This window comes from Mya arenaria, chromosome 9, assembly GCF_026914265.1.
Source record: "Mya arenaria isolate MELC-2E11 chromosome 9, ASM2691426v1".
In the NCBI taxonomy this organism is placed as follows: domain Eukaryota; kingdom Metazoa; phylum Mollusca; class Bivalvia; order Myida; family Myidae; genus Mya; species Mya arenaria.
This window is the reverse complement of record NC_069130.1, coordinates 41,922,034-41,949,467: the sequence shown is the minus strand read 5'-3', so window position 1 is coordinate 41,949,467 and position 27,434 is coordinate 41,922,034. Positions and strand designations below refer to the sequence as shown.

The following is a 27,434-nucleotide window of genomic DNA, read 5'->3' as shown; positions in this document are numbered from 1 at the left end:
CAAATGTTTGATGTTACAATCGGTTTGAAACAGGGGGAGCCTTTATCTCCCCTTTTATTTATATTATTTATAAATGATATATATGAAAATATTGATTTCAACTCACTCTGTACTAAAGACCTTGAACTGTTATCTATGTATATGATACTATTTGCTGATGATATTGTGCTTTTTACTACTGATGCAGCCAGTCTCCAAGCTCAAATTAACTCTATTTTTCATTACTCTATCAAATGGGGTTTGAAAATTAATGTTAACAAAACAAAAGTTTGTATATTTGAAAAAAGGAAGCAATATAGAAATATTGAGTTCTTTATAAATAATGAGACTATTGAAGTTGTTGATAATTTTACGTACTTAGGTATTAATTTTATGTATTCAGGCAATATGTCTAGTGCTGTTAAGATATTACATGATCAAGCTCTTAGGGCATATAATAGTCTCCTGATTTTGTTCGATCGAGTCAAATTAGATGTCAAGACCAAGTTATCGTTGTTCAATACTATGATTGTGCCTATTCTTGTATACGGGTCAGAAGTCTGGGGAGTTTATAATTTTAAAGAAGTTGATAAACTGCAAGTTCGATTTTTAAAGCATTTACTTTGTGTAAAAAAACAGACTCCTAACTATGCTGTATACGGTGAATTTGGGGAAATACCATTATCTGTCGTTTGCAAGGAAAGGGCAATCAAATTCTGGTTAAAGATTATGAAAAATGGTGACTCTCCGATGAATTATATGTATCTCGATCAGTGTAATAATATTAATGGCCCATGCTGGGCGACTAAGATGAAATCTATTATAAACCATTTAGGATTAAATTTTCTTACTGATAATTTTGATGTAAATGCCGAATACTTTCCTTTGTTAAAAGCTAGACTCCGTGACCAGTTTATCCAAGATTGGCGTGGATCGATAAATAGCATGACTAAATTAGAAACATATTGCTCACTGAAAACAAATTTTGAATACGAAGAATATCTTGATAGAATTGAAAACGATAATTTACGCAAACATTTTTCTTCCATGAGATTGTCTGCTCACAAGTTAGAAATTGAAGTCGGCAGATACACCGGTATTGCAAGAGAAAACAGACTTTGCAAATGCTGTAACGCTAATGTTATAGAAAATGAATACCATTTTGTATTATGCTGTAGTAAATTTAGACTCTTACGCTTAAAATATCTAGGAAATATATCATGGCCAAATTTAAATATGTTTAAACGACTAATGTTAAGCAAAAGACAAACTAAGATAGCAATCTACATTAAAGAAGCCATGAATTTAAGAAATACTTTCCTTGTACAATAGTAATCCTCCTTATGTTAACTTTTGTTAATTTCTGCTTTTTCCTTCTAAGTGTTTAACAATTTATATTTTCATATTTAATTACATGATGTATATTTATTATTATTCCGTTACTTTTTATAGTTGATTTATGTTTTTGCCATATTTATGTTGTTAATGGCCAAAGGCTATTCTATGCCGATCTGCCAATAAATTTTGAAACTTGAAACTTGATAATAAGCGGTTCGCGAATGAGCACGGCTAATATAGAGTCATTTCGCGCTAAACACTAAGCTACATTTATATCGGCACAGGTTTGTTCAGAACACCGTAACTACTACTGATAGTGATATTACTTTCTAGTTGGTGCATTCCCGCACATCTAAGTTGTTACATTCCCCACTTATTGCATGCATGCTATTCAAGTTTTTAAAGTAGTTTGTTGGCTTGTTTAGCAAGGTGACATTCACAGTTAGTAGTGACACCATAGCTCCTTAAAGTATATTTAAAAGTGATGACAAACTTAAAATATCATCTTTATTCATAAACATATATAACAATAAAACATGTCACTAACAAAACAAAGCACAAAGAACTTACACATAATAAATAAATTATTCTGTATAATTTAACAGTTTCGGAATAGAAAGCAAGAAAGAAAGTGAAAGAAAAACAATACATATACAGTATCATTTCCATTATGCATTATGTACTTTTTTTATAAATGCTATGGATTTTTTTCGATAGAAGTGCCGTTAAATCACTTATCTCAGAACTGGCGTAGTTCATCATATTTTGTCCAAGACACGGTCTAAATGCTTCTCCGTGACCAGTGCCACAGATTGTCGCCCTCTTCTAGCTGACAAATTTGACAGCCAATCGTAGCGCATTGAGCCGTCTAATCTGTGACGTTATTTGTCGTATGCATTCTGCTGGTGAAGACGACAGATGTCAACGCATCAACGTATAATGTGCTTTACATACATATCATATCATATCCGGTTCCGTAGTGTAGTGGTTATCACGTCTGCTTTACACGCAGAAGGTCCTGGGTTCGAGCCCCAGCGGAACCAGTGGTTTTTTTTACAATCACCTATTTATTTGTAAAAAATACAGTTCTGAAGTTTACTGATCTGTCTCCCGGCGATGTTTATGATGTCTAATCTGTGACGTATATTGTCGTATCCATTCTGCTAGTGAAGAGGCATGCCTTGAGTATTCTGTGACGTCACTACACACGACATATAACGTTAATGAATGACCAATCAGAAAGCGAGTCGGAAGGTTCTCCCCGTTTTATCCACACGTGACCTGTGACGCGGTTTATCACCTGCTGCCCAGGACTTGGACTTGACCCGGAAGTGACGTAAGTCTTTTGCGTGCTCCTCGTGCAACATGGGGACATACCGCTGGGGGAAGCAATGGTTCTGCAATAACAGAATGGTCACATTATTTTACGCATGAAATGATTTAACAACAGAACAAATAATGATACACACTTAAATCACGCTTCCTTAAATCACCCTTAAATATATCTGACCGTTTAACACCACATTGCTCATTCTTATCAACAAGTTAAACATACATTACCTCGTACTGCTGGTAAAACGCCTTGTATCCGCCCTCCAAGAGGTAAACCTCTGGAAAGTTCAGTCGCGGGTACGAATCCTGGTTCAAGTCACGATCCAGTGATCTAAGATGGCGGTACATCTTTGGACCTCGTTCTGATGAGAACTCGCAGTGGAAAACGATCACGTGATTCTTATCTGATGACGTCCTAGTCTCGTTGAGAAAGTTCTGGACGGCGTCCTTCGTGTAGAGATTAATGGCACCCCTGATATGACCTCCATCGAACTCGTACGGGTATCTGCAGTCTATGACAGTCACGTGATCAATATGGTGGTCGTAGTCGCCGTTTAGTACCGCAGTCATCTGGAAGATTAAAGCATTGTTTAATGAGGATATCCAGGACACCTTTACTCATTACACTATTTCATGATACTAAAACGAACATATAAAATATGATACATTGATTATGAAATTGATTATACTAATGTGTGCACGAACAAAAGTTATTCAGTTTGGGCGAAAATTTAAAGTACCAACGCCCTTAACAATTCAGTACACGATATTAAACATAACAATAATCTTACCGTTTCAGATGCAATGGCCTTGAGGTCTTTGTGTTTGCCCGCAATTGTCGGCAGAGCGTTATTACGTGACCCGTCGGCCACGAGGTCAGAATGTGTCGACAACCGTTCAACAGCCCGAATAACGTCACTCACGGATGAATCGGCTACGATGACGTAATCATGTTTCGGTGACGTGGGTGTGTTTTCAGCTGTTCTGCGTCTTTTTCGTTCCTGTTGAGCGGTGGTGACGTCTGACGAACATTCTTCGAAGTTCTTGGTGAATAATTTCTCAACTTGATTTTCATTTTCGGCAGTAGTGTTTCCTTCATCAAATAACAGCTTCTTTCTATAATTAAAGAATTGTCCCTTTAGCAACGGAAACATAGTGACTTTAATAAAATACTACACTGAAAAATTCACAAAAAGACTCAATTTTATTTAAGTCTTTGTACTGCTTTTTTGACCATAGATAATATGTTAACGACCGTGTCTAACGAACTCGGTGTAAGCATAGAACCTCAGATGTATTTAAAAATATATAAATATTTAATGCCGATTTTGCCAATAATCTGGCAGTATTGAATGCCAGTTTGTATAAGATTGAATAAAACTTTGATAGAGTGCTGTGTTTCGCAAGTTATGTCTTGTCATGTCTGAAGTACGAAATCCCGTATTTTAATGAGAGTTTTAATCAGTAAAATCTAAATGATGTATGCAAATGTATTTACTTTAATACATACCGGAGGGCCAAAGGCGATACGGAACAAAAATCCAAACTGTGAGGAGGCATGTTGAAATAAAGCAGTAAAGTTGAAGCTGTATACACGAACAAGATTGGAAAGGATCTAATGAAGCTCTGGAGATCGCCAAGTTTTTATATGTCAAATGTGTGCAGATATTTCAGCCGTTCACTAAGGGGTGGACTATTTGAATCGCTCAGGTCAACACTGTGATGGCCGCTGAACACCTCAAATGAATTCCAATTAGCGGCCCATCAAACAATTAGTGTTAACCATTGACAATCTGATGAGTGATTATTGCTGGACAATATTGTTTGTCTGATTGTGATGAAAGTTTAATAAGGTATTGGACCAAGAGCAATATTCATGGCGATGTTTAAGATGAAAGAGACTTTTAATGAGATAAGATTAGTAGAATATTAGATTGTATCGATATAAACTTTATTGTCATTAGAAGACATGCAGACAGAAACCAGAAAAAGATGATATGCATAGTCTTTTGCTAATATTATCTTTCAAAGTAATAGTAGTTTTATGAAGTGGGTAGAAAAGGTCATTTTTTGAAACGTTTATAAATGATATATTACGACCGGCAATATATGTTTTCAAATGGGGTTTGTTTGTTTTTAAACAAAAAAATAAACGATATTTTTTGCTACTAATTGTGCTAAAATCAAAAGCTTGATATCATATCGTAGAAATTTGAATTAAGTGTTTTGTTTTGTAATTTTATTAATAATATTTTTGCTGTTTTGGTATTTTACAGGACGAAATAGCACATAAATACTTAAGTCATATCTCAATCTCAGTCTCAACTCATTTTACTGCATAGAATCAAAAGGTATTAAAACCCTTATATGTTGTTCACACCTTTAAAATTGCTTTCTCGTATTGACTATGTTCATTGATCACTTTGGTCAAGATTCCTAAGATTTTTTCTACAGCATTAAATGCAATTGAGTACAACTCAATGTTGTTTGAAAAATACTCAAACTTAGTCTTTGCTGTAGAATTAGATTTGACCTTAGTATTTTTATGATATTGGAGCCAGGAGTTTAATTTGCAAAGACTGTTCAAAAAGTATTTAACATCCAAAAAATGTTTAAAGGGTATTGTTTGAATAATGTGTTTGAAATTTGAGGATAAAGACTCACGACAAATATTACAGGTGAACGTATCATGAACGACAGAGCCTAGATAAACGCAACACGCACGGAAGTGCCCAGGTAAACGTATCACGAACGACAGAGCCTAGATAAACTCATCACGAACGGAAGTGCCCAGGTAAACGTATCATGAACGACAGAGCCTAGATAAACGCATCACGAACGACAGAACCTAGATAAACGCATCACGCACGGAAGTGCCCAAGTAAACGTATCATAAACCACAGAGCCTAGATAAACGTATCATGAAATGAAGTGCCCAGGTAAACGTATCATGAACGACAGAGCATAGATAAACGCATCACGAATGACAGAGCCTAGATAAACGCACCATGAACGACAGTACCTAGATAAACGCATCATTAACGAAAAAGCCTAGATAAACGTATCATGAACGGAAGCGCCAAGGTAAACGTATCATGAACGACAGAGCCTAGATAAACGCATCACGAACGACAGAGCCTAGATAAACGCATGATGAACGACAGAGCCTAGATAAACGCATTATGCACGACAGAGCCTAGATAAACGCATCGTGAACGACAGAGCCTAGATAGACGCATCACGAACGGAAGCGCCCAGGTAAACGTATCACGAACGGAAGCGCTCAGGTAAACGTATCACGAACGAAAGCGCCAAGGTAAACGTATCATGAACGACAGAGCCATATAAACGTTTCACGAACGGAAGCGCCCAGGTAAACGTGTCACGAACGGAAGCGCCCAGGTAAACGCATCACGCACGGAAACGCCCAGGTAAACTGTCATGCACGACAGAGCCTAGATAAACGCATCATGAACGACAGAGCCTAGATAAACGCATCATGAACGACAGAGCCTAGATTAACGCATCATAAACGACAGAGCCTAGATAAAAGCATCATGAACGACAGAGCCTAGATAAACGCATCATGAACGACAGAGCCTAGATAAACGCATCATGAACGACAGAGCCTAAATAAACGCACCACCAACGACAGAGCCTAGTTAAAAGCATCATGAACGACAGAGCCTAGATAAAAGCATCATGAACGACAGAGCCTAGATAAACGCATCATGAACGACAGAGCCTAGATAAACGCATCACGAACGGAAGTGCTCAGGTAAACGTATCACGAACGGAAGCGCCCAGGTAAACGTATCAAGCACGGAAGCGCCAAGGTAAACGTATCATGCACGACAGAGCCTAGATAAACGCATCACGAACGGAAGCGCCCAGGTAAACGTATAACGAACGGAAGCACCCAGGTAAACGAGTAAACGTATCACGAACGTTATCGCCCAGTTAAACGTATTACCAACGGAAGCACCCAGGTCAACGTATCACAAACGGAAGGGCCCAGGTAAACGTTTCACGAAAGGAAGGGCCCTGTTTAACTTTTTACGAAAGGAAGGGCCCTGTTTAACTTATCACGGACGGAAGGGCCCAGATAAGCGTCTTACAAACGGAAGAGCCCAGGTAACGTATCTCGAACGGAAGGGCCCAGGTAAACGTATTACGAACGGAAGAGCCCAGGTAAACGCATCACGAACGGAAGGGCCCAGGCTATCGTATTTTGGACGCCATAGTCCAGATGGACTCTGAACGATGCAGCGCAGGTTAATAAATGATGGCAAAGCTCATACTAACGTATCATGAAAGACATAATTCGGGGAAACCTCTTAGCTAAGGCTATAATTATTTGGTGTTATATATTAACTTGTCTCCAATGTTTGCTATAAGTATGTCCATATTATTAGGAATGACCCAAGTTATGGGCTGATTACTGAAGATGGTTGAGTAAGGACCATCTGGGCACTGTTTTTCACTGTAATTTGATCGGACTTATTTAATTATAAAATTTATGAATCCACGGACCTATAACTCTTATATTTATTGATAAAAAATATCAAGCATTGGTGTCGGCTTGGACTAATATTCATATTAATGAGATCCGCCATTTTATTATAATGTTTAGTCTCATACTAATTCCAGACATTTTTGAATTACGAGAAGTTTGTCGTGGTTTTATCATACAAGAAATAAAATTAATAATTTTTGACTCTGACTTGAATTATCTCAGATTTTCAGACACGATTAGTTATGTCAATAGTAATCTTTTTCATCTGCACCGTCGCCATGAATATTGCTCTGGGTTCTATACCATGTAAAAGTTTCATCACAATCTGGCAAACATTATTGTCAAACAATAATCACTCATCTGATTGTCAATGTCTAATTGGTTGATGAAAGGTCTAATTGGGCTGCATTTGAGATGATTCAGTGGCGTCTGAACAGTCTTGGCCTTTCAAATATTGAGCACAGGAACATAACAACAACTAATAAACCAGCAACACTAGAAATAGTATAGAAGCTGCCGTTGTTTCTCCAGTTTCAGTCAACTAATGGATTTTTATAAGGTTCCATTCGTCGATAAAAGATTGTCTTGTTAAGAACTTAGTCGCCAATCGTCGTCCAAACGTTTTTTGGTTTGTCATTGAAATAAAAATGCGAAAAACTCAGAATTCATTATCGTATTTTTTTACATTCGGTATCGCCGTCTTAATTCAAAACATTATGCGCCAAATAAATGATGTGTTGTGTGATATTAGCAAATTTAGCAATGCTTTAAAATGATACAAATAACACACATTTACCCGTCTGTTTTTCGTGTTATTTTTTCGCAATTTAAAAGAAGCCAAACTGAAATATACATATATTAACTGATTACGTCAATATAATTGCTGGACGGATTCTAAATGAATCGCTTATTATCAAAATTACATTTAGTCTTTAATGTGAATTATACTATAATTTTATAATTCAAGAGTTTATTGGCGAATCGGCATGCTCGCCTTTGGCCATTTACAAACTATCTACTTATGGCCAAAACACAAAAGTATAATAATAAAGCAATCATGTGATGACCTTACATATTTATTTACAAAGGCAATAATCTATTAATATATACGAAAATATAACCAGTAGAAGCAGCTTAATTTCAAAGCACCATATATAAACTAAGTTCTGTAAAAATAAATCCCTCTTTACTGACATCAAATATTTAAATTTAGCCATATTTGGCCAATTAAATTTAATACGATATTTTTGTCTAAGGTCTGAATAGGCTGTACAACAAAGTAGAAAATGATATTCAGACTCCAAAATGTCATGTGAACAAAGTTTACATTTTCTGTTTTCTCTGTTAATATAAGTATATCGACCAGTCTCTATTTCCAGTGAATGAGATGATACTCGTAGTCCAAATCTTGATAATAAGCGGTTCGCGAATGAGCACTGGCTAATATAGAGTCATTTCGCGCTAAACACTAAGCTACATTTATATCGGCACAGGTTTGTTCAGAAGACCCAACATAAACAGTAACTACTACTGATAGTGATATTACTTTCTAGTTGGTGCATTCCCGCACATCTAAGTTGGTACATTCCCCACTTATTGCATGCATGCTATTCAAGTTTTTAAAGTAGTTTGTTGGCTTGTTTAGCAAGGTGACATTCACAGTTAGAATTGATACCATAGCTCCTTAAAGTATATTTAAAAAGTGATGACAAACTTAAAATATAATCTTTATTCATAAACATATATAACAATAAAACATGTCACTAACAAAACAAAGCACAAAGAACTTACACATAATAAATAAATTATTCTGTATAATTTAACAGTTTCGGAATAGAAAGCAAGAAAGAAAGTGAAAGAAAAACAATACATATACAGTATCATTTCCATTATGCATTATGTACTTTTTTTATAAATGCTATGGATTTTTTTCGATAGAAGTGCCGTTAAATCACTTATCTCAGAACTGGCGTAGTTCATCATAATTTGTCCAAGACCCGGTCTAAATGCTTCTCCGTGACCAGTGCCACAGATTGTCGCCCTCTTCTAGCTGACAAATTTGACAGCTAATCGTAGCTCATTGAGCCGTCTAATCTGTGACGTAAGTTGTCGTATGCATTCTGCTGGTGAAGAGGCATGCCTTGAGTATTCTGTGACGTCACTACACACGACATATAACGTTAATGAATGACCAATCAGAAAGCGAGTCGGAAGGTTCTCCCGGTTTTATCCACACGTGACCTGTGACGCGGTTTATCACCTGCTGCCCAGGACTTGGACTTGACCCGGAAGTGACGTAAGTCTTTTGCGTGCTCCTCGTGAAGCATGGGTACATACCGCTGGGGGAAGCAATGGTTCTGCAATAACAGAATGGTCACATTATTTTACGCATGAAATGGTTTAACAACAGAACAAATAAAGATACACACTTAAATCACGCTTCTTTAAATCACCCTTAAATATATCTGACCGTTTAACACCACATTGCTCATTCCTATTAACAAGTTAAACATACATTACCTCGTACTGCTGGTAAAACGCCTTGTATCCGCCCTCCAAGAGGTAAACCTCTGGAAAGTTCAGTCGCGGGTAAGAGTCCTGGTTCAAGTCACGGTCCAGTGATCTAAGATGGCGGTACATCTTTGGACCTCGTTCTGATGAGAACTCGCAGTGGAAAACGATCACGTGATTCTTATCTGATGACGTCACAGTCTCGTTCAGAAAGTTCTGGACGGCGTCCTTTGTGTAGAGATTAATGGCACCCCTGATATGACCTCCATCGAACTCGTACGGGTATCTGCAGTCTATAACAGTCACGTGATCAATATGGTGGTCGTAGTCGCCGTTTAGTACCGCAGTCATCTGAAAGATTAAAGCATTGTTTAATGAGGATATCCATGACACCTTTACTCATTACACTATTTCATGATACTAAAACGAACATATAAAATATGATACATTTTAAACGCGGGTATTGATAATGAAATTGATTATACTAATGTGTGCACGAAAAAAGTTATTCAGTTTGGGTGAAAATTTAAAGTACCAACGCCCTGAACAATTCAGTACACGATATTAAACATAACAATAATCTTACCGTTTCAGATGCAATGGCCTTGAGGTCTTTGTGTTTGCCCGCAATTGTCGGAAGAGCGTTATTACGTGACCCGTCGGCCACGAGGTCAGAATGTGTCGACAACCGTTCAACAGCCCGAATGACGTCACTAACGGGTGAATCGGCTACGATGACGTCATCATGTTGCGGTGACGTGGGTGTGTTTTCAGCTGTTCTGCGTCTTTTTCGTTCCTGTTGAGCGGCGGTGGCGCCTGACGAACATTCTTCGAAGTTCTTGGTGAATAATTTCTCAACTTGATTTTCATTTTCGGCAGTAGTGTTTCCTTCATCAAATAACAGCTTCTTTCTATAATTAAAGAATTGTCCCTTTAGCAACGGAAACATGGTGACTTTAATAAAATACTACACTGAAAAATTCACAAAAAGACTCAATTTTATTTAAGTCCTTGTACTGCTTTTTTGACCATAGATAAAATGTTAACGACCGTGTCTAACAAACTCGGTGTAAGCATAGAACCTCAGATGTATCTAAAAATATATAAATATTTAATGCCGATTTTGCCAATAATCTGGCAGTATTGTATGCCAGTTTGTATAAGATTGAATAAAACTTTGATAGAGTGCTGTGTTTCGCAAGTTATGTCCTGTCATGTCTGAAGTACGAAATCCCGGATTTTAATGAGAGTTTTAATCAGTAAAATCTAAATGATGTATGCAAATGTACTTAATTTAATACATACCGGAGGGCCAAAGGCGATACGGAACAAAAATCTAAACTCTGAGGAGGCATGTTGAAATAAAGCAGTAAAGTTGAAGCTGTATACACGAACAAGATTGGAAAGGATCTGATGAAGTTCTGGAGATCGCCTAGTTTTTATATGTCAAATGAATGCAGATAGTTCAGCCGTTCACTCAAGCGGTGGACTCTTTGAGTCGCTCAGGTCAACACTGTGATGGCCGCTGAACACCTCAAATGAATTCCAATTAGCAGCCCACCAAACAATTAGTGTTAACCATTGACAATCTGATGAGTGATTATTGCTGGACAATATTGTTAGTCAGATTGTGATGAAACTTTTACAAGGTATTGGACCAAGAGCAATATTCATGGCGATGTTTAAGATGAAAGAGACTTTTAATGAGATAACATTAGTAGAATATTAGATTGTATCGATATAAACTTCATTGTCATTAGAAGACATGCAGACAGAAACCTGAAAATGACAATATGTATTGTCTTTTGCTAATATTATCTTTCAAAGCAATAGTAGTTTTATGAAGTGTGTAGAAAAGGTCATTTTTGAAACGTTTATAAATGATATATTACGGCCAGCTATATGTGTTTTCAAATGGGTTTTTGTTGTTCATTTTTAAATCCAGAAAATATACGATATTTTTGTACTACTAACTGTGCTACATGTGCAGCTTCTGTTGTTGCTTACATAACAACTACTGCTACTAAAACTGATGCACTCTATATATTCAGCATTTACTTTAAATAGAAGGACTACGATGCAAAAGACATATAGTGTATGAACAAATACCGCGGTAAAACACATCATTTTGTGCAAAGACCGGTTAAATACCCTTCCACCGAACTGTATTTTATAATGTTTAACATTATGGTTATAAACGTTTTAAATTCGAATACAATGAAACATTATAAAGCTGATGTTATGTAAGTGTTAAGCTAGCAAATAATGGAACCAAAAGTTTAATATCATATCGTAGAATTTTGAATTAAGTTTTTTGTTTGTAATATTATTACTTATATTTTTGCTGTTTTTGTTTTTCATGACCAAATATAACATACATACTTAAGTCATATCTCAATCTCAACTCCTTTTACTGCATAGCATCTAAAGCTATTGATCACGTGATCTAGGCGCGAACACTCGAATTTTGAATGTGAAAATAATTTTGGAATTAATTAAAAATAAAAGCTTTATAAGATTAGTTGAGTTGTGGATTTAATGTATTTTAGTGCATGGAACACATTCACAATGAAATATAATGACTAAATCTAAAAATAAAAAGAGAAAAGATAGAAATAGTAGTGACAATGAAACCAATATCCGGAAAATATGTAAACAAAGAGGCCCGTCCGGAGATTCGGACACTGGAATTACATCTGTAAGTGATATTCTAAACAGGACTAATTCTGTGCTTTACGGTGATGAGAATTTAGACGGTAGTGTATTTTTGAGCACAGTTAGTGGAGTTACAAAGGTCAGTACAGCCATGGCAGAAAGCAGCAGTGAACCTACAAACCGGGACTTGTTGAATGTGTTGAATGCCGTGAATGGTAGGCTTGAAACCGTAGAAAAAAGTAAGGGGCCATTGAATCCTTAGAAAAAAGAATGGCATCTTTTGAGGTCGACATAAAAAAGTTGTGGGTAGCGCTGGATGACCGGGTGAAGAAAATTGACGCGAGAGTAATACGTCTCGAAGACAAGGTGGAGGGGGTCGATATGCACGCGGCTGTCCTGACAGAGCGGATGCAGAATCTGGAAAAGGAGAGAGATACTCTGCGTGACGACGTATCATATCTGCAGTCTCAATCTATGAGAAACAACTTGGTTTTCACCGGGGTGCCCGAGGATAACACCGACGGGAACGAGCAAGCGGAAGCGACAGAGCGGAAGCTGCGTCGGCATCTCCAGGACGCCTTCAAGATCGCCCGTGAGGTAGCGGACATTATTCGTTTTGAGAGGGTTCACCGGTCACCAGGTTCCCCAGTTGCGGGCAAGACCAGGAATATTATTGCAAAGTTTTCTTTTTTCAAAGACCGGGAAATGGTTCGTAAATCATGGAAACAGCTTGATGGGACCCAGTTTCGGGTTTTTGAACAATTCCCCCCGGATGTCATTCAGAAGAGAAGGAAGCTGGTTCCCCAGATGAAAGAGGCGAGGCGGCTGGGTAAGAGGGCTTACCTAGCCTACGACACCCTCTACATCGACGGAACTGCTGTGAGGGCATAGGGGCACGACGGCGGTGAGGTGTCCATCCTGTCGTGGAACATCAATGGTTTAACTGATTGTAAAAAGAGCAATACTGATTTTACTGATTTGATTAGTTCATTTGATATTTGTTTTTTATATGAAACTTGGACAAATTCATCTAGTAACGTTAATTTAAGCGGTTATAGTTCGTTTAATTTCTACAGAAAATTTCAACACAAAAACGCTCGTAGAAATAGCGGTGGTATCGTTATTTACTTTAAAGACCATCTAGCAAACGGCATTCAAATTGTAAAAAACCATTATGATAGCATTATCTGGCTAAAACTAGATCGTAATTTCTTTAATACTGAAGAGGATGTATATATTTGTGCATCTTATATATGGGGCGAAGGTTCGCCAGTTTACAATACATTTAACGTAGATCTATTTGAAATTCTAGAAAATGACATCACATATTTTTCTGAATTTGGTAAAATATTTTTATCTGGTGATTTTAATAGCCGTGTAGGCAACAAATGCGATTTTATTACACATGATAATGTTAATACTTTTTTTGACGACCTAGACTATGTCCCTGATTATGCCTCTGTTAGGGCCTCTGTTGAAAATGTACATAATAGTCATGGGATTAAATTGCTAGATCTTTGTAAATCAACTTGTATTCGCATTTTAAACGGTAGAATTGGTGACAGTTGTAAACATACTTTTTATTCTCATAACGGATCTTCCGTAATTGATTACTTATTGACCCATGAATGTAACTTTTCATTGATATCCAACTTTACTATTGGCGATTTCAATGAATGGAGCGACCACGTTTTCATTATATTGTAATAATTTTTCGAATAGTTACGATACATACACTGATGTTAGATTTAAATGGGATAATACTCTACGTGAACAATTTCGCAATGGGATTATTACAAAATTACCTGTGTTCGATGATATTGTTGATTGTATAAACTGTTCAAATAGATTGTCAATTAATGATGTTTTAGATAGATTTACGGCTACAATCCGCAGTGTCGCGGACCCGTTATTTTCTAAACGTTGTACTTACAGTAACAAACCATTGTTTGATATTGATAGTTGTACGAAAAATGCAGATTGGTTTGATAATGAATGTGTTAATGCACGGCGATTATACCAAGAAGCTTTGCATATTTTTAATTCGATTAAAACCGACATTAATAGAGCTAGTCTCTGTGCACAAAAGAAGTCTTTACTTCGTAAAAAGAAAAGCTTTGCTTATCGTCAAAAAATGAAGGATATTGAGAATTTAAGAAAAAATAAACCTAGAGAATTTTGGAAATTTTTTAAATCAAAAAATAAAGTTAATAATTGTAATATCCCTTTGGAAGATTTTAAAACATTTTTTAAAAATCTTAGCAACAATACGTTTGATTGCAATAACGACGAGGCTGAACAGTTTTGTTCAAGTAATGATTTTGATGAAGATAACTCTACATTTCCAGAGTTAGACCAACCTATTTCTATTATTGAAGTACGTAACGCAATAATGCATTTAAAACGAAATAAATCGGCTGGTAGCGACTGTATATTAAATGAGTACTTTATTGAATGCGCTGACATATTAACAAGCCACTTTTGTGATGTATTTAATAGCATTTTAGCGTCTGTTTTTTTTCCAGAAAAGTGGACAGAAGGTGTCATCATTCCACTCCATAAAAAAGGTTCTGTTAATGATGTCAATAATTATAGAGGAATTACACTTGTTAGTTGTTTTTCAAAAGTATTTACAACAATTCTAAATAAGCGCATCGAGTCATTTTGTGAGGCTAATGCCACTATTTCGGATGCACAATTCGGATTTCGAAAAGGTTGCTCAACAGTTGACGCAATTTATATTTTAATGTCTATTGTGCAAAAATATATCAATGATAATAAAAGATTATATGTTATTTATGTCGACATGTTGAAGTGTTTTGATAGTATTTATCGCAATGCTCTGTGGCTTAAGTTGTATAAATCTGGTATAAAAGGTAAATTACTTAGAATAGTGAAAGATATGTATGAAAATGTTAAATCTTGTGTGAAATCATGTACATCTTACTCTGAATACTTTAGTTATGCCGTTGGCCTGCGCCAGGGGGAGGTTATGTCCCCGATTCTTTTTTCCCTGTTTGTAGAGGACTTAGAACTATATATGCAAGATAGCATCACTTCCGGTTTAAGTATTGATGACATTGTTTTAATTATGTTGCTATTTGCTGACGATATGGCCATTTTAGGGAAATCGCCCGAGGAAGTCCAAAACCATTTAAACACTCTTTACTCGTATTGCAAAGCATGGGGGTTAAATGTAAATACATCAAAGACAAACATAATGGTTTTCCGTAAACGGGGTGGAATACGTCGTAATGAGCATTGGACATATAATGGCCATACTATCGATGTTGTTGATAACTTTAATTATTTAGGTACTGTGATAAACTACACTGGAAGTTTTACATTGAATCAAGAGCATTTGGTTGGAAAAGCTCTTAAGGCCATGAATACTTTATTATGTAAATGCAAAGAATACGACCTTAAACCTAAAATATTTTGTCAACTATTTGATTCTTTTGTTGGCTCAATATTGAATTATGCCTGTGAAATATGGGGTTTTAGTAAGTCAAAAGAAATAGAACGTATACATTTAAAATTTTGTAAGCGATTGTTACACGTTAAAATAAACACATGTAATGCTACAGTGTATGGAGAACTAGGTAGATACCCTTTATACATTAATCGATATGTAAGAATTATTAGTTACTGGTTTAAGATTTGCAACAGTAATAACATTATAATAAAGTCCGTGTATAAACAGGCTATTGATGACTGTAATAAGGGTTATATAAACTGGGTTTCTAAGGTAAAAAAAACTGTTAAATGATTATGGTTTTGCATACGTATTTGATAACCCAAATATTGCGCATGTTAATGTATTTATAAACGAATTTAAATGTAGAATTATAGATACATTTAAACAAGAATGGTATGGTAATATTAGTAACAGTTCTGTTTTGGATATGTATAGAATTTTCAAAACTTCCTTTGATTATGAAATATATTTAGATTTAGTTCCAAAGAATTTACGTTTATACTTTGTTAGATTGAGAGTTTCTGCACACCCTTTAAGAATACAAACAGGACGTTATGCACGTTACAATATACCTCGTAACGAAAGATATTGTTTATGTTGTAATAGTAGGGACATAGAGGATGAATATCACCTCATATGTATTTGTCCATGCTATCGTCAGTTACGTGTAACTTATATAAAACGATGCTATTATGTTAATCCATCTGTGTTCAAATTCCATCAATTATTGGTATCATGTGATAAAAAGGAAGTTATGAATGTTTGTAAATATATTAAAGAATCATTTATTATACGCAACTCACTTATAAATAAATTAACTTGATATAGTAGTTATGAAACATTCTCTCACTGCCAAAGTTAACATAATAATTATTTGGTATCCAATTTACATAATAATTTTGCTTATATTTTATTTTATTATATTATGTTTGTAAGTTTAGATACGTGACATGTTTATATGTATAACTATATGTATTAAGACGATGTACACATGTATAAGTCGAATAAACTGTCTGTTCTGTTCTGTTCTGTTCTGCTATTGAAACTCGTATATGTTTTCACACCTTTTTAAAATTGCATTATTTTATAGACTATGTTTATTAATCACTTTGGTCAAGATTCCTAGGATTTTTTTCTACAGCATAAAATGCAATTGAGTTCAACTCAATGTTGTTTGAAAATTACTCAAGCATATTCTTTGCTGTAGAATAAGTTATCTTGGTAACATTTACAAAATGTGTTTATCAACACATTCTATGAGGAAATGTTCTTTTAATAAAAAGTAAAAACACAAGAATGTATTATATACGATGCTTTTCAACGGTAAAACGATTTGAGACTCAAATTGAGATTTGAGTATTTTTATGATATGGGGGCCAGGTATTTGTATTGAAAACGCAAAGACTATTCAATCGTCACTAGACCATCTCAAACTTGGCCCAATTAGCGGCCCATCAAACAGTTAGTGTTTGCCATCGCCACTCTGATGAGTGACTATTAATTAACAATATTGTTTGTCAGATGGTGATAAAACTTTTAAATGTTAAAGAACCTAGAGCAGTTTTCATGTCGATGGTACAGATGAAATAGATTCCTTTTGAAATTACATTATTGAAATAACAGATCAAGTCAAAGTGAATGCTTTATTTACTCTAATTCATTAAAACATGAGGTATTGCTCACAAATCGAAATGGTCATGACAGACATCATGATTAAATTACATATTCATATACCATAAAAGCATTTTTTCTGCTAAAATAATTTCCGCTAAGGAAAGTCTGCATTTCACAAAAACAGTTATTCCTGGACTATAACCATACTCCATAACAATATCATTATAATCATACTCCGAACCATTATCATTATAACATACCGGTACTTTATTTCGACCATAGATGATACATATGTAATAATACAGATAATCATTACGTCAAAAGTATTTTACATCCAAAAAATGCTTAAAGGGCACTGTTTGAATAATGAGATGAATGAATGAAACCATCAGTGGCGTTTCCATACCTACGGTATTATATATTTGGAAAACAAGAACTCAAATGGCGGGAACTATTGTATATGATAACGAATACTATCAAATCGATTGAATATTTATTTAAAATAATCAATCATAAAATTAGCAGCTATGTTTTAACCCGAAGAAAGTGCCCAGGGGTTCTAAGCAAATGGCTGGGGGTCAATAACTGACGCTTTGAATGTCTAGAAGTTGATATAAACCGTCATCAGTCACAGGGCAGTGTTGTGATTGTATATATTTTAATAAAATACCAAAACTTGTTTGTGAAACATAAAACGTTGATGCTTTTAAGAGTTAAGGGTTTGTCCGAGCCCATAATCAGCATTTAAAAATTGGTTTGTCCCGTGACGCAATAAAGACTTGAGTTGTTTATTTAAATGCCAGAAGTTACATGACTTAAAAGTGGACCCTCTTTCCAGGCACTTCCAGAGAAGTCCTTTTAAGTAAGCAGAATTGAAGAAACAGAAACAGATTCTTTGTTTCTTTAAACGTATGTGTCGGAAAGCACTGATACAACCTTAAACAGACGGGCTTTATTTTAATTAGACCGATGTTTGTTTATTTCATTTTCTAGCCTCAGTGACAATCCAGCTAGTTTATGCTTTCAATTTAACATGTGCGGTCGTTGTTGACCGATACAGCTCGTCAAGTATTTTGTGCCCTAAGTTACATACACCTAGCGTCTAATATTGAGTCCGCCAACTTGAGCGAAATGAAAATAACTGTTTCACGTTTGAATGTTCATCAGTATCATTTAAAATTGGTTATGAAATACCAAATAAATGTCGACAATTCATATTATATTTGATATACACAATTTTAAGCATACAACAAAACAAAACAATTTCAAAAATAATAAATACATACATATTTGCAAAGTAATTCAGAAAGTTAGCGAGAAAAAATATGAAGGGAAAGAGACTAGAAAAATATAGCAACAAATAATAATAATAATAATAATAATAATAATAATAATAATAATAATAATAATGAAACGTTAATAAAAATGGCCAGACGTTTTTCTCAGCCGTTTTGTTAATATGATGTCACTCGACTTGAGAAATGACCAAATCAGTTCAAGATAGTTGTTAAGCGAGTCTTGATTTTGCGGAACATTCACAAAGCGAGTATCCAAAGCGTGTATCACATTCTTAATACTAGCCTTTCTGTTCTGGGGCGCTCGTCTTCATGTTTGTGAACACTGACGTACATTTGCACTCCCTCCCAGCTAACAACGAATCTCGACAAATGACAAACAAATTCTTTCTAATTTGACGCATACATCCTGCTCTACTCCCTCTGGTTATTCCTCGATCTCACAATACGTGCCCTGTGACAGGTTTAACCGGCTGCTGACCATTCTCGAATCAGAAAGCAAGTTTTAGGGAATTGCCACTTTTTTCTTAAACGTGAACTGTGACGGTGTTTTCGCCTGCACGCCCACGACTTGGACCTGCCGCAGAAGTGACGCAAGTCGTCCACGTGCCCCGGGTGCAACATCGGAACGTAGCTTACAGGAAAGCATTGGCCCTGAAAGAAGCGAAATCAAAATAAATGTTAAACATTATTTGTGTAGAGAGTATCATCATAATCAGTATGTCAAATAAGAATATTTTCAAAATCATTTCTTGATAAATATTTCCCAACTTTTTTACTAAATAAATTGACAGACTTCCACCTTTTTGCCGTTTGTCTTAGAAATAGATACCAACGTACATATGGCAAACACATTTCTACCAAAAAAACATCACAAAAACAGAACGTACATGGAACTGGTGATAAAACTCCTTGTATCCGCCTTCCAAACGGTAAACCTCTGGGAAATTCAGTCGTGGATATGAATCATTGTTCAAGTCTCGATTCAGTGATCTAAGATGGCGGTACATTTTTGGGACTCGTTCTGATGAGAACTCGCAGTGAAAGATGATCACGTGATTCTTGTCTGATAACGTCATTGTCTCGTTAAGATAGTTACGGATTGAGTCCTTTGTGTAGAGATTAATGGCACCCCGGATGTGGCCTCCTTCAAACTCGTACGGGTACCTGCAGTCTATGACGGTCAGATGATCAATATGTTGGTCGTAGTAGCCTTTCAGTACCGCAGACATCTGAAAAAATAAAGCATAAATGAAATATAAGTTTTTTTACTCACGATTTCTTTTCAAAGTTTCCAAAATAAATACATTCAAAAAACATTTTAACATAATTCAAAGGTTTATAAAGGGAAAGGAATGGCGTTTTGTACATATGCATTTAAGGAAAAACTTTTTTATGTGAAACTTAACATTCAAAAAAATATATTTATGACGAAAAACTCATTAATCTTAAAACGCTTGTACCACTTTTAGCTATCAATCATTTATTTTCGAACGTAACTATGACAACTGCGGTCAGCTCTTTTGTCAGCTTTCTTTTATCATTGGTTTCCAGACCGCTAAACTTGACTCATTCCAAGAGAAAAAAGTTGTCAAAACAGTCAAATTGTGCGAGTGTTATTCACTTCTTTAAACATCTTTGGAAAAATACTTACCGTTTCTGGCGAAATGGCCATAAGAACCATGTTTTTCCCGGTCACGGTCGGGAGTCCATGGTAACTAGACCCGTCTACCACATGATCAGAGTAAATCGACTGCCGGTCCGCCGCCAGGATGACGTCACTCATAGGAGAGTGGTTCAAAGTTTTGATGAAATCATGGCTTTGAAGTGATATTAGGACCTCAGAAGTTTGGGGTCTTTTCTGATCATTATCAACGTCAATGGCGTCAATCTTACGTTTGTTAGAGGTCTTGGAGAATGTTTTCCCCATTAAAGTTGTCTCTGATTTCGGATCGTTGTAAACGGAAACTTTTTTTCTCATGTTTCTGGAAAGTAAGCGATATAAGATCATAGCTTGATTGACAATTCTAAGTATATTAAAAGTATCCTTGCATTTAATTGTAAACTAAAATCACTACAATTATGTAATAACTACGTGCAGTATTGGAACTGAAGTTCCGATTAATAAATATGCCATAATAAATAGTATAATAATTTCCGTCTTTCATTATATAAATATTTGATTTCTGTTTAATTGTATTATATACTGAAAACATTCACAAGGATATAATGACTATATACAGTATTTTTTTAGTTTCAGAAACAGTATGATTGTGACCTTCTACCAATATAATATACATAACTTTTTTTTTCTTTTTCAGCATGATTAGAGCACACTTTGTCAGAGTGTTGTGTGTCGCACATTATATCTGATCAAGTTTCACGCCTAAAACGCTGTATTTTTTATCCAGAATAAAAAAAGGAATAACTTACTGTGCTGCATACTGGCAGGCCAATGTTGGCATGGAACAGAAATCCAAAATCTGTGGTGGCATTTTGAAAAATCTGTTTAAGTTAAGTCCAAGTAAGCTGTGTAGATTTAAAAGTATGGTGAAAATCTGATGAAGTTCTGAAGATGGGCGAAATTTTATACAGAAGAAGCGTTAACACATTTGAGCCAAGCACTCAAACGCGATGATTGGAGCGTCTGAAGCTCTGAGCCGCTCAAGTCAACACTCTGATGGTTGCTGAATACCTCAAACACGGTCTAATTAGCTGTTCAACAAACAATTAGTGTTAACTATTGACAATCTGATGGGTGATTATGGCGGACAATATTGTTTGACTGATTGTGTTGAAACTTTTACATGGTATTGAACCAAGAGCAATATTCATGGCGGTGTTTCAGATGAAATACATTTCTTTAGAAATTACGTTATTGAAATAACCAAACAGATCTGAGATTATCTCAAGTCAAAGTATATCCTTTATTCACTCTAGCTCCTATTACATAAGTAGATGAGGTTTTACTCGTAAATCAAAATGGCCATGACAAGCATCAATATAATATTGCAAATTCCGTTAACATCAATACATTTTTTTAGGCCAAAATTGATTTCCTTTAAGAATATTGACATTACATCAAAAACGTTATTTATATACTTAAACCATACTCCTTACCATTATCATCTTTAACATAAACATATCAAAATGTCGGTACTTTATTTAGACTTTAAATAAGATATGTGGTGCCCTCTGTCTAAATAATGATAAATGTTATCATCCCAATAACAAAAATGTTTACATCTTTGAATAGAACGTCATCCATAACGTATTTTTTTTCGTGAATAACGTCATGTCTAATATAAACAATAGCCGGGAAGGAATATTTACAATAAACGACATTAAGGTATTTTTCCTAATGTTTGCGTTATTTTCACATAACCCAAACTCTCTACAATGCATGTTTAATGATCTCCAAGAATATTGCAGCAACTAGGGGTTTAAAAATGAATGCTTACAAAACGAAAACTTTCATTTTTGAAAAGGATCGTCACACAACAATTTTATCTTTACGAGGCCGAGATAGAAAAAGTCATTCCTTTAAAAATCTTGGGACACATTTATATAAGAACAATAACTGGAACAGAACACAAAAGCGATTAGCACAGCACGTCTAATATTCTATGCACAATGTGTTTATTGCATTCATAACATAACATAACATAACATAACATAACATAACATAACATAACATAACATAACATAACATAACATAACATAACATAACATAACATAACATAATATTTATTCAGCATTAAATGACATATCATCTATAGCCAAAATGCAAAACATATGAAATAAATCATATTCAATCGTCATCAACCAACTGCACCTACCTATAAAAGAAAGAAATATTTGATAACCTAGCACTAATATTTAACTATTCGGCAGAAGTATGGGGTTTTTCACAATGCCAAAGGTGTTGAAATGATACATACTAAAATTTGCAGAAAATTATTATGTGTTAAACAATCAACAAAATTTAGAAGGCTTGTATAGTAAATTAGGAAGGGTTCCAATGAATAAAAAATAGGAGGATTATAATGATCAGATACTAGATAAAAACTCTTAACTCTCCGAAATATAGCCTGATTAAACTACTATATAATATGCTACGCGATGACATTAACAATAATAATAATATGTATAACGGTAATAACTGGGCTTATCATATACATGCCTTATTGAATCACCTTGGATTGACTAACATTTGGCTTATTCAAGATATATAAAACCAATACGACAAAGAATAATCGACAATTATAAGCAGACAAGGTATGGAAAAATAAACAATCTACCTTAACTTTGCTTATATTCATTTTTTAAACAGGATTTTGACCAGGAAACGATTTTGACCAGGAAACGTACCTTGGTGATATCAATGAAAATACGTTTAGAATTGCTTTAACAAATCTAAGAACTTCAACACACGATTTACAAATATAAATAGGCAGATATACTAATATTGATCGACACGAAATATTATGAAATACTTATAGCATGAGAATTATTGAGGATGAATACCATTTCCTTCTAGTTTGCCCTAAAACAGATAAATATGAAAGAAATGAGCATAAACGCTGCATTTCTACCTTATGAGACTACAGTAGACCACTGTAAATCTTTTAGCAGTCACCAATCATTTAATAATTTTGCGCTTTCCGCTATTAAATACACGCGTACAATCTTGTTTTCAGTAATTAATATTTTCCATAAATGCATCATTTAGTTTATTTAGTTTATTAGTCAAAATTGATGTTTCTTATACATGTGTATGTATTGATTTAGAATAAGAGTGTCACCTTAAAGCTTAAGAACAGAACAGAACAGACAGTGTATTCGACTTATACAAGAGTACATCGTCGTTATACATACATGTATAGTTATATAAACATGTCACGTATCTAAACGTAAAAAAACATTATAAATGTATTATAAAATAAAATGTAACAAAGGCAAAAAGTTTATGTAAAATTGAATACAACATAATTATCATGTTGACTTTGGCAGTGAGGGAAAACTTATGTTCTGTTAATGCTAAATGCCAGAGATTCATGTAAACCGTATCATGGTGCTTTTTAGAGGCAGTTTTGCTTGTCCTCACCCTGACACCATCACAATTTAAAATAAGTATTTAAATGCCATTGTGACAAGTCTTAAAAATGGACGTAATATATATCCAGATATCAGACAAGTTGAAGAAACAAAGTGAGATACAACTCCGGATGGGTACCGAAGATATTTTCGAAAAGCCGCCTTCGTTCTTAACATACGCGTGAAAATCACCAGTACGCCGATAAACTTCCCTGAGATAATCCCAAATTTACATTACACTTTAATTTGAAAATTTCAATACTTGTTCAACTAAATTCCGAATGTGATAATCGCTTTAGCATATCCATGTTCATTTAAACTGTTTGTACGATTTAGTATTGTATCGTTTGCTTTAAGGAATGCCCATCGTTAACCAACTCTTGAACTTCTTCAAGAACTTCTTCATCTACAAATGTTCTTCGCTATAATTCAAAATACAAAATCATAATCGGTAAGTCAATTTTTATTTGACATCATAGTTTTCAAAGATAAAACATAACAGCAAAGAATATTCGTAAACATATCATTGAACACAAACAAAAAAACGCCTTTAAGACAGATAGAGAAAGAAGAAATGAAAAAAGAGGATAGAAAAGTATTACAACACAGAATAAATAAAACAATAAATATGCAATATAGCATTAAATCAATCTTTGTCCTGTTTCAGAAACTGTCTGGCTTCCAAATTTTGAAAGTCATTTTAAATGATGTCGTGAAAACAATCACATTGGATTGTTTGTATGCAAGTCTTACTTTCTCCAATAGTGAGAATGCGGATGTCACATTTTAACAACTAGTGAACTGTTCTTGGACACTCAATAATCTGTATGCATGTGATCAGTGACGTAGCTTTTCGCTGTTTTCTAGCTGACCATTTCGACAGCTTATCGAAGCGCACTGAGCCGTGTAAATTATGAAGCAAATTTATCCTGCTGGGGAAGGGGCTTGTCTTTGGTATTCATCGATTTCACAACACATGACCAGTGACGTAAATGAAGGACCAATTAGAAGGCGAGCCTGACGGTTCTTCCGGTTGTAACCACACGTGACCTGTGGCGCGGTTTGTCGCCTGCTGCCCAGGATTTGGACTTGACCCGGAAGTGACGTAAGTCGTTCGCGTGCTCCTGTTGCAACATGGGAACGTAGGTCTGGGGGAAGCACTGGTTCTGAAAAAGCAAATGTTACACTAATGATTAAACATTCCGCTGGAAATCGTTTGTTTATATGCCATCTTCATTTAAAGACACATATCTAATAAAGTACTTAGAGATTCAAATAGATAATTGTAAGCTTGTTTACCTAAATAGGCATGTATCATTTGAAGATAAAATTATCTTGGACAGATAAAAACACACCGTCAATAATACCTGGCATACAATTTACAATCATTCAATCTAGATATAGTACATTACCTTGAACTGGTGGTAAAACGCCTTGTATCCGCCCTCCAAGAGATAAACCTCTGGGAAATTTAGTCGCGGGTAAGACTCCTTGTTCAATTCACGGTCCAGCGATCTAAGATGGCGGTACATCTTTGGGCCTCGTTCTGATGAGAATTCGCAGTGTAATATGATTACGTGATTCATATCTTGTGAAGTCACAGTCTCGTTGAGGAAGTTTTGAACGGCGTCCTTCGTGAAGAGATTAATGGCGCCCCGGATGTGGCCTCCTTCGAACTCGTACGGGTACCTGCAGTCTATGACTGTCAGCTGATCAATATGTTGGTCGAAGGAACCGTTCAGTACCTCAGACATCTGTAAATGATTACAATATGTTATGAAAATATTCAGGACGTCTTAACTCAGAATTATTTTGTTCAAGTTTACAAAATTACAGTAATTAAACGTTGATCTAGATCACTTTGCTTATATTCATTTTTTAAACAGGATTTTGACCAGGAAACGTACCTTTGTGATATCAATGAAAATACGTTTAGAATTGCTTTAACAAATCTAAGAACTTCAACACACGATTTACAAATATAAATAGGCAGATATACTAATATTCATCGACACGAAATATTATGAAATACTTGTAGCATGAGAATTATTGAGGATGAATACCATTTCCTTCTAGTTTGCCCTAAAACAGATAAATATGAAAGAAATGAGCATAAACGCTGCATTTCTACCTTATGAGACTACAGTAGACCACTGTAAATCTTTTAGCAGTCACCAATCATTTAATAATTTTGCGCTTTCCGCTATTAAATACACGCGTACAATCTTGTTTTCAGTAATTAATTTTTTCCATAAATGCATCATTTAGTTTATTTAGTTTATTAGTCAAAATTGATGTTTCTTATACATGTGTATGTATTGATTTAGATTAAGAGTGTCACCTTAAAGCTTAAGAACAGAACAGAACAGACAGTGTATTCGACTTATACAAGAGTACATCGTCGTTATACATACATGTATAGTTATATAAACATGTCACGTATCTAAACTTAAAAACATTATAAATGTATTATAAAATAAAATGTAACAAAGGCAAAAAGTTTATGTAAAATTGAATACAACATTATTATCATGTTGACTTTGGCAGTGAGGGAAAACTTATGTTCTGTTAATGCTAAATGCCAGAGATTCATGTAAACCGTATAATGGTGCATTTTAGAGGCAGTTTTGCTTGTCCTCACCCTGACACCATCACAATTTAAAATGAGTATTTAAATGCCATTGTGACAAGTCTTAAAAATGGACGTAATATATATCCAGATATCAGAAAAGTTGAAGAAACAAAGTGAAATACAACTCCGGATGGGTACCGAAGATATTTTCGAAAAGCCGCCTTCGTTCTTAACATACGCGTGAAAAATCACCAGTACGCCGATAAACTTCCCTGAGATAATCCCAAATTTACATTACACTTTAATTTGAAAATTTCAATACTTGTTCAACTAAATTCCGAATGTGATAATCGCTTTAGCATATCCATGTTCATTTGAACTATTTGTACGATTTAGTATTGTATCGTTTGCTTTAAGGAATGCCCATCGTTAACCAACTCTTCAACTTCTTCAAGAACTTCTTCATCTACAAATGTTCTTCGCTATAATTCAAAATACAAAATCATAATCGGTAAGTCAATTTTTATTTGACATCATAGTTTTCAAAGATAAAACATAACAGCAAAGAATATTCGTAAATATATCATTGAACACAAACAAAAAACGTCTTTAAGACAGAGAGAGAAAGAAGAAATGAAAAAAGAGGATAGCAAAGTATTACAACACAGAATAAATAAAACAATAAAATATGCAATATAGCATTAAATCAATCTTTGTCCTGTTTCAGAAACTGTCTGGCTTCCAAATTTTGAAAGTCATTTTAAATGTTGTCGTGAAAACAATCACATTGGATTGTTTGTATGCAAGTCTTACTTTCTCCAATAGTGAGAATGCGGATGTCACATTTTAACAACTAGTGAACTGTTCTTGAACACTCAATAATCTGTATGCATGTGATCAGTGACGTAGCTTTTCGCTGTTTTCTAGCTGACCATTTCGACAGCTTATCGAAGCGCACTGAGCCGTGTAAACTATGAGGTAAATTTATCTTGCTGGGGAAGGGGCTTGTCTTTGGTATTCATCGATTTCACAACACATGACCATTGA

At 35.0% G+C, this 27,434-nt stretch overlaps 3 protein-coding genes and 1 non-coding gene across 4 annotated transcripts; 1 reads left to right on the top strand and 3 right to left on the bottom strand.

Annotated features, from left to right (window-relative positions):
• The first annotated feature begins 2,287 nt into the window (after positions 1-2,287).
• On the top strand, positions 2,288-2,360 carry Trnav-uac (transfer RNA valine (anticodon UAC)). The gene has a single exon. It is a non-coding gene; the product is annotated as a tRNA-Val (tRNA).
• Positions 2,361-2,552: 192 nt separating this feature from the next.
• Positions 2,553-3,803, bottom strand: LOC128246030 (M-phase inducer phosphatase 1-like). The gene is made up of 3 exons (XM_052964239.1): positions 3,441-3,803; positions 2,878-3,219; positions 2,553-2,714 (listed from the first exon to the last, which is right to left on the bottom strand). Exons 1-3 carry the CDS (start codon positions 3,801-3,803, stop codon positions 2,553-2,555), a joined length of 867 nt encoding a protein of 288 aa, XP_052820199.1.
• Positions 3,804-9,360: 5,557 nt separating this feature from the next.
• LOC128246028 (M-phase inducer phosphatase 1-like) lies at positions 9,361-10,625 on the bottom strand. Its single transcript, XM_052964238.1, has 3 exons — positions 10,263-10,625; positions 9,686-10,027; positions 9,361-9,522 (listed from the first exon to the last, which is right to left on the bottom strand). Exons 1-3 carry the CDS (start codon positions 10,623-10,625, stop codon positions 9,361-9,363), a joined length of 867 nt encoding a protein of 288 aa, XP_052820198.1.
• An 8,598-nt stretch (positions 10,626-19,223) lies between these two features.
• On the bottom strand, positions 19,224-21,213 carry LOC128246027 (M-phase inducer phosphatase 1-B-like). The gene is made up of 4 exons (XM_052964237.1): positions 21,152-21,213; positions 20,373-20,703; positions 19,650-19,950; positions 19,224-19,372 (listed from the first exon to the last, which is right to left on the bottom strand). The coding sequence occupies exons 1-4, from the start codon at positions 21,211-21,213 to the stop codon at positions 19,224-19,226; spliced, it is 843 nt and encodes a 280-aa protein (XP_052820197.1).
• Between the last annotated feature and the right edge of the window lie 6,221 nt (positions 21,214-27,434).